This window comes from Haliotis asinina, chromosome 1 (assembly GCF_037392515.1).
Source record: "Haliotis asinina isolate JCU_RB_2024 chromosome 1, JCU_Hal_asi_v2, whole genome shotgun sequence".
NCBI lineage: Eukaryota > Metazoa > Mollusca > Gastropoda > Lepetellida > Haliotidae > Haliotis > Haliotis asinina.
The window spans coordinates 94,588,101-94,596,875 of record NC_090280.1 but is presented as its reverse complement, the minus strand read 5'-3'; the positions used below and the strand labels follow the sequence as shown (position 1 = coordinate 94,596,875).

Below are 8,775 nucleotides of genomic sequence, written 5' to 3'. Positions count from 1 at the left end.
GTCACAGTCTACTCTCTCGTAGAAGTCACCAAGTATGATGAGCTTGTCTGCGTTTGGAACAGTGGCGATGATGACAGGGCACTTCATAGAACGTATCTTTGATGTCGTGCCACTTTACACCCATCAGGGGTTACCTCAATGTCAAATTCGTCATCAGTCACCAATACCTGAAGGGATGGTGTAAATCCAACTAGGGTCCTTGCAGGTATCACAGATACTGTAAGTCCCCATGGTACCTGGTTTGTTGATCTACCTTCACTCACTACCTGACCTATAGCCCGTCTTTATTTTGTACTGACAATAGTGATTAACTTCTACGATTGTGTGCTACTAAACTTTATATAGCTGTGATACGCTAGTATTTTAATGTTCGTCGATGACATTTTTTTTTGTTCTAACTTTATTGATTTTCATATTGATGTAAATTACATTGTTCTCATCACAATATGGGTTAATATTGCCGATGCGACCCTAATTGATAACTCACTCACTCAGTGTCAATTTCGATGTCTTATACACTCCACCAGAAGAAGGGTGACAAAGGTCACTCGAGATTTAGCATCTGTGTTTGATTCTTGGTACTTTTGTGGTCTCTTGAGGACATACAACCAGCACAGCAAAATGAATCAGTTACTTGCCACATTTTGTTTTCTCTGAATAAGTTGTTTGCTCTCTTTGCGTTTAGACTTGCCATTAAAGTATAAGTGTTTCCAGATTGAAGGCTAAAGTTAAACCGCAGCTCCACTGACATGGTTAGTGATATAATGACACAATGAAAATTACAGGTTTACAGCAATATTTACAGCACCTGTTGAATTTATCACGTTATATCACCGTCATAACAAACATTCAGAAGTGCAAAGTTAGCTTATAGAAAGATGTATTCCATGACAGCAGTAGATTCTTCACTGAAATTCCATTCTAAGTTAGAGTATGCGAAGTAAGGAATCATACATTATACATCATAAGCATGACAAAAAACGTCAAACGAGTTTTGTCTACAGTTTTATCCACTCGAAAAGTGTTTTCAGGGATCTGCCAGGGGCTTGAGATCCACTCATTCCGCAGGTGCTGTCATCGTTCAAGATGGTTAACGTGAAGCTGTTGCAGTTGCTACGGAAGCAAAGCATCGCACACTCCAGAGAAGCTTGGCGCTGGGACTTGGAGGTTAGATGGTTGTTGTCTCGTCGGATAAAGAAGGCCTCAAGAAATGTACCTGGGTGGGAAGTAAAGGAAGAGTCATTAGGATACATGTTATTATGAGTGAGTGAGTTAAGTTTTTAAGTCACATCGGCAATATTGCATCCTTATCGTGACTAAATCAAGTTATAAATATATTAACAATCATAGATAAATTATAAAAAACACATGTCAAACACCTTGTAAAACAACTAGTTTATCACAGACATAAATATAGTACTAGTAATTGAATTTGAAATATTTGAACTATACATGACAATACAATATAGAAATAAGCTATAGATTACCAACAACTGAAGGTAGATCACCATATTAGGGACCAAGTGGACATTAGCTTCCTGCATGGACCCTACATGTTATTATGAAATCTATTAGGCATTTCAAAGAAAACATCTTCAGGGTGTTTAGCTGCCATTGTTTCCGTTTTTGTTGTTTAATGCCACATTCAGCCATGCTGGAGCTTAGCACACGTGCTTCACGTACGCACAATCTGAATCCAGGGACAGTTATTAATGTCTTGTTCTCAACAGGCAGTCATGTGATATTGAAATGCTCATGTTAAGTATGTACTCAACACAATATTACAACAGCTGGGGACTCGCTAAGCACATTGGGGTATATGATTTGTTAATTCCATTTTGCGTGTTATGTGCGACACTACTGCAAATGAGCTTTTTCTGGCATGTCAGAACTTTCAGAAAAGAGACGGTGGCAATACACTGGCACTCATGAAACAATCATATCGATGCTAACGTTAACATTAAGCACATGGTTAATAGTAGACTTGTGATGATGTATGCAACCATCGATGTAGTTAGCAGGGGATGGTCCTGTACCCAGATGGCCGAGGAAGACCCTGGACTAAGATTACCGAATGTAAATCTGTCTGTCAAAATGCAACACTGTGACTCAGGCCGAAGAACTATGCCGGCAGTGGAGAGTGGGAGTTTGAATCTGCATCAATACCAACAGTAGGGACTTTCTGACTGCTGGTTTAAAGGAACTTCGTCGTATCAAACACTCCTTCCTCACAGACATGAGTGTTTGTCGTGGTGCAGACTCCGAGAAACCCGCCACATGGCGTTCATTAATCTGATGAAAGTTGGTATCTATCGTTACAGGCGGGTGAATGAGATAAAACGAGGTATATCAGTTTGGGACAGGTGAACCATTTGCTGCTGGCTCACCGATTGAATACCTTCTGTATTACTGCCTGAGACCTTAGCGCTTCATTTTGTCCGACAGTTTGGTAATATAATTTTAAACAACGATCACAACTGCTCACAATCTATCAATAATCCACTTGAACTAGACAAATATCTTGACCATTCGTGACATGGAAGAGTCTGCCGACCACCCAATGAAATATACTATGACGACGATCATGCGGTACTGAAGAATCTTTTTCCCGACAAAGAACATATCCCTACCTGTATTACCCGCAGGTACAGCCGTTGTCGCCTCGGTTGACGTTGAAATGGTGGTGCTGGCGGTGCTAGTGGATACAGTTGTTGACGTAGCTGCAGACACAAGATTCATATAAAATGTGTAAAGATATTTACAGCTATGGTATTAAGAATATAATCGATAACCATAATCAAAACATTTCAGTATACCAAGACACCTGTCGTGAACTCCATGGTCCCCAGTACAGGGATCAGTCTTCAGTAGCTGGTGATCTTTAACCCGCTTTCACATTGTGTTCTTGTCCATTGTGTGGTATTTCTTATGATAGTGTACTAGTTTTAAATGAAGAGCTGTGATAATTTGGTAGTTTTAAATATTGATATGAATTAAACTGTTCTCGTCACGATACGGCTGAAACATTACTGATGTGACGCTAAATATTAACTCCCTCACTCACTTTTCGTGAACACCTGATTGTCAGTGAAGAATTCATAGACTTCGCCGCTATTTGCGTTCTAAGACCAAATAAAACTGTTATGGAGGAGAATCGACACATTAAATTCATATACACACGGGAGTGAAATATTTTAACAAGCACGGCGAAATTGCTTCTACCTTCACCTTGACAACCAGTGGTTGTTCAATTTTTTGTCTGCATATCCCGCTAGTGTCATTTATAATGGTTGAAGTGTCAACCCTTCATTTTGTCATGGGGTGGTGTTCGTTCAACACGCTGAAGACCCGCATTCGATTCCCTGCATGTGTACAATGTGATATTGCTGGAATATTGCTAAAAGTGGCGTAAAACCATACTCACTCACTCATTTTGACATGAGATTTGGATCAAGATGCCCGTTGTCGGCATGATATATTCGTATTTTGGCATTAGATGCCGTTTCGCTTGTCATAATGACATCTACTAAGCTAACATGACACAAGCAACTATTACCACCATAACCAATGACAAACTTACTGATGCTAGTTCCGCCCATCGTGTACAATTTGGTCGATGGATCGTCCTCTGTCGGTAGTTCAAGGTGATGGAATGTACACCCTCTCCATCTACCGGACCACCCCACGGCAGCACAGTTGGAGACAAGTTGACACAGCTCGACACATTCTTTTTCAGAAAGGCCCTTGAGCTTCAGCCCACCCGACATTTTTGTATTTTCGAGTTTCGTAAGAGGCACAGCTGCAAAATATGATGTTTCCTTTCAAAAAGTGCGACAGTTTGAACAAGAATATATCACAGCGAGTCAACAAGCATTTGGCGGAAGGGTCACTGGGGTTGTCTAGAAGTGTTCCCTCGTGTGTGAATTTGATATCTCAAGTCGTGATGCTGCTAAAAAAGTGTCATGGCGATGTAAACCTAACACGCCCACTCATTCAGTTGTCTGAAAGTCCACTGTGACTGTCTCCAGTAAACGAGTGTCTACCTTGAGAGCGGAAGGCCAATGGTCACCCTAATGTGCTTCACTGCTTAACGTAAATAGTGGCTCGTCCCGCCGATGATCCAGGTTCGATTCTCCACATTGAAGAAATGTGTGAAGAGCCCTATATTGGTATTGCTGAAATACTGCAAAAAGCGCGTAAGGTTACTGTCAATCATCACATCTTAATGAGCCATGGATGTTGATAAATGAGCATCGTCTTGAACATAAAACATCAAATTATAGTATACTGAACATTAAAAACACGCAAGTTTACCAACTTGACAAAAAAAGAGCTGAGTTTCTTTTACTGTTCAGTATTTATGGAGCAAATCCAAGCCTAACGGTCTGTAGTGGTACTTAACGAAGCCAGTTAGTGTACGATTCACTAGTGAAAGCAATTATTAATGTTCTGCTTCCACGGCTCGAGGACTTGAAAAATCAGATAATTTCTTGCTGAAAAGCAAATACAGGGCATCCTCAAGTGACAGCGGGTAAAGCTGGCAAGTTTTTGGTATGCTGTTATTAATTAGTACCGACAAAGTTCAGGTCGACTAGGAGCATCAATTCTTGGTATATTCAGACAAACTCCGAATAGACAACGATCACCGTCTTTGAAATGGGTCATTGTACAACGTTTCGATGAAATTCCACACACGGCTTCAAGGAAGGCAATGCCTGACCACAACGTGAATGTGCCGTTGGTATTTTTTCCATCAAGGTGCATTAGAAATTCTATCTTGGCTGACACATATCATCTTATCCCAATTGTGGGCATCAACGCTCATGATGTTGATCACTGACCAAGGCTCGATTATTTAAATAACGCCGTCGTATAGATGAAATATTGTTGAATGTAGGGTTAAACATTGGACACAAGTTAACAAATTCAACCTCTGATGCAGTCCATGACGACCAGGGTCAGGAATGGTATTGCAAAGATCACGCAATTTCACACCTCCTAAACGTTGTACTACAATACTTATCAACACTAAAGTGGGTGAGTGAATTCACAGTCAAATCGGCAGTATTTCAGCCATAACGAGACTAAAAAGATGAAACTAATACACGTAAATTATAACCGGTCAACAATGATTTCAAATTAGGACAAGACAGAATAAAAATGGACTATAGATCGCAAACAAGTGAAGATAGATCACCATACTAGGGACTGACAGTACATTTGCTTTCTACATAGGCCCTAACTTGATTTAGATCATCTCTTCAGGGGTAGGCTATCAGCACTATGAAATGAGTGATTAACATTAAGTCACACAGGCAACATTGCAGCCACATCGTGACTAAAACTAGTAACAGTAGTTGTTCCCTTAGCTTTTGCCTTCAGTTTAGTTGTACTTACTTCCTTGCCATAGTCTGCATCCACCATGCTTCTGTAGCTGCATCAGATCCTCCGTGGGATGCAAGTATGTCTGGCCATTTGAGTAGTGGGACCAACACTCTCTATTACCCAAATTCCAGTCGACTTTTTCGATTCTGCTTGTATTAAGGACAGTTTCAACACACCTTTCAAGAGAATATGCGTTTCGCTCTCTCCTGCCTTGTCCAGAATTTCCTCCAGCGTTCAAGACGACGCATCTTCCTGAAAATGAGGTACATGATCTTGACGTTCATACAATGTAACTACGAGTGGTTAATTTATAAATTTAGATATCAGTCTAATTGACTATAAAGACTATAAAGACAGACACCCACGAACCGTCGTGCGGTGATATAGATCATTACAAGGAACATTTGAACAATCAATATGTAAAGGCAGTAACAGAATGTAGTAAATTAGTGAAAAGGTATACAGTTCACAGACACATAAAAAGGCAGGTTAAAATTCATAATTTGATTTTCGATACCATTTGGACGTAATCTTTTCTTGGTGACTTGGAAATCTTCTTTTCCGAGTTTATTTCGGGACCTATCCAGTGTCTGACGGTGATTTATACATCGTCGTCTTTCACTGAGCCAGGTGAACGCCTGACAGGTACTGTCTATTACACAAACGGTCTTGCACTCTTCAAGGCTTGTCACAAAGATCATCTGTTGGCCTCCCTTGAAGATGTTACCGAAATCTGCTCTCAGACTCCCGCCATCTGATTGATAGAATCATAGCATAACATAATAGAAGCAATCGGCTATATGTTGTACTTACGGCTTAGGCCTGTAAAAGTAATTGTGAGTGTGTAAGGTTAGTTTAAAGTTGTGAGCACTACGATCTTGATCATCAACCTACGCAGGTCGAATCATCCTCGATATCGCCAGGGTTCCGATAAGTCTCCACTAGATGCGTCCAGGGTATAGTGGAGACATATCTGAGATATCGAGGATGAACTGAGATATGATGACATGCATCAGCCAAGCTAGTGAGCCTGACCACCCATTTCTGTTTGTCGCCGCATACGATCTTCACAGGTCACGTATCATATGTGAGGGATACGACCACTGTGGCTGCACCATCCATGGTTGCAAATGAAATTATGGCACAAAGCTTCCTGATAACAAAGCACAGTCTCCTTTAGCGGGTGGTCAGCTTGACACCGGTTTTTCGTATTGAGACCTTGATTATTTACAGACCGTCAAAATCTAGCCTTTAATAACACTAGTACTGATGATGTAAGTAACAAAACTGCCTTGTTTATACTCAGTGGTTGCTGCTGCTATGGATATCTATGAAAAATAATGAGCAAACTACCCAACTCTTATCGTCCTCACAGAGACTGCAGTACCTGGAATATTGTTGCAGGGTGTCTTTACAAAGGTGGCACAATTTCCCCTGATTTCATACATGGTGGAAGATACATCAACGTTACAAATCTTTGTCTTGGGTTTCCATTGTATCAGTCTACATACTCTGCCTGGCTTCACGAGACAGTCGTTCATACATTCCAGTAAATCTTTGGCAACCGCGTTGTCACTGACCGCTGAAGAGCAGCTCTTCATTCCAACGTAATCCATGCATTGTGATGCTGGAAGAATAAGACAAAGCCGCCAATATCCTCCACAGTGGTGAAATATCCTTTATGAATATATCAACTTCTCTTCTGGGTATGTGAAATGAGGCCTTATTCTTCACAGTAATCCTTCGAAAACATATATATGTAAACCATATGCCATATATACTCACGTGAAAAAGAAACGCCCCATGTATTTTATCCTCTCTCGGACAACAATGACAAACACAAGAACTGTGTTCAAGGGCAGTTTTAGTAGGCAAACTGTATTTTACAATTCAGTTGGCTATCACAGAGATCAAGCTTCATTCAATAGGTTTGCTGGCTACGTTTGCAAATTACGGTTCATCGCTCGCTTTCAGGCACATGCCAACGCTGTGAAAAACATGCACTGCACATACTACTCCTGACCTGAGATCGACTACTTAGTCGATAATCTGAAGATGTAAATACACATAGTGTAACTGTTTGAAAAGAACATATTGCTGTGCATGTTTCGAGATTTTGCTTTGCGTCTCATAAAAGCCAGTTTTTTCCATCGCATATGGCACGCTGAATAAAGTATATAAAATATATTGTTAACATCTATTAAGAGGAGGGGAGTAAACAAAACACTGCCTAATACGTAAACCACACACACACACACACACACATACACACACACGTCCAAAAACGTGTTTCACAAGTGATACCGCTTGTGTGAGAACATATGGTTTATTACCCACGTGGTCAACGTGTCAGTAGTTGCATGGTAATCTCATACGTCAACGTCACACGAGTGCCGTATCGGTTTGACCTCTGTTGTAACGACTTGCCCTGAGATTCTAACGATTTGATTGGATAACTGATGACCTCTCCATAAGGTCACGTTTTGACGGTACTACTTTTTCATCCGTAACAAACACGTGTATGCATTCATTTTACAAGTTATAAACATTGTGGCATAGGAAGTCTGTCGTCCCCATGCACTAGGCTGTTGTGTTTGGGCGTTTGAATCAAACATGGTGGTAGTGTTTTTCAGAAGCCTTGTTTGAAGCTGTTTCTTACAATGTTTCACTTCACACAAACTCAATGAATTTTGAATCGGTTGCTTCAATGCAAGTTCTGATATGTCGTATAACGTAATCATTAAGCACACAAAATGTTGCATTTACTTTGGAGTATAAATGACCTGACCACGTTCATGTCTATATATGACTATCAAATGATACGATGTCGGCGTGGGGCATTAAAAGTAAGTTGAATGTCATAGATGTAATTGTAAAACTAGTATGGAAATCTAAATTATCTTAACTATGAAATACTATACATTATAGAAAATCGCACCATAGATCTCCAGCAAGACAAGGTAAAGCACCATACTAGGGACACATTTTACATAGTCTTACCCTAATTAGTAAGTGAGTGAGTTTAGTTTTTCGTCGCATTCAGCAATATTCCAGCTATGTGGTGGCGGTCAATAAATAATCGAGTCTGGCCTAGACAATCCAATGATCAAAAGCATGAGCATCGATCCGCGCAAATTGGGAACCGATGGGAAGTGTCAACTAAGTCTGCGAGTCTGACCACCCGATCCAGTGGGTTACTGAGGGTTAATATTCTAACCCGAACCTTCACAGGCTGACAAGAAAAGCCCAATGGTCTCGGTATAAAAACGTCAAACAGTCTCACCTATCAAAGGCAGAAACATCATCAAAATGAGGGCATTTGGAATCATTGTGGAGACGAAGGGTGTTGAGGGTGTCATCAGAGTAGTGCTACTGCGGCAGAGATTCTTT

The 8,775-nt window shown here is 40.6% G+C and overlaps 1 protein-coding gene across 1 annotated transcript; it reads right to left on the bottom strand.

Moving 5' to 3' along the window:
- Nucleotides 1–998: 998 nt before the first annotated feature.
- Nucleotides 999–3,767, bottom strand: LOC137284533 (uncharacterized). Its single transcript, XM_067816372.1, has 3 exons — nucleotides 3,581–3,767; nucleotides 2,640–2,720; nucleotides 999–1,216 (listed from the first exon to the last, which is right to left on the bottom strand). Exons 1-3 carry the CDS (start codon nucleotides 3,765–3,767, stop codon nucleotides 999–1,001), a joined length of 486 nt encoding a protein of 161 aa, XP_067672473.1.
- Between the last annotated feature and the right edge of the window lie 5,008 nt (nucleotides 3,768–8,775).

Coding starts and splice junctions, on each gene's coding strand:
- LOC137284533 (XM_067816372.1), bottom strand. CDS start 3,767: ATGTCGGGTGGGCTGAAGCTCAAGGGCCTTTCTGAAAAAGAATGTGTC. Junction 2,721..3,580: donor GATGGGCGGAACTAGCATCA/GTAAGTTTGTCA, acceptor TTGTGTCTGCAG/CTACGTCAACAACTGTATCC. Junction 1,217..2,639: donor GACAACGGCTGTACCTGCGG/GTAATACAGGTA, acceptor CTTCCCACCCAG/GTACATTTCTTGAGGCCTTC.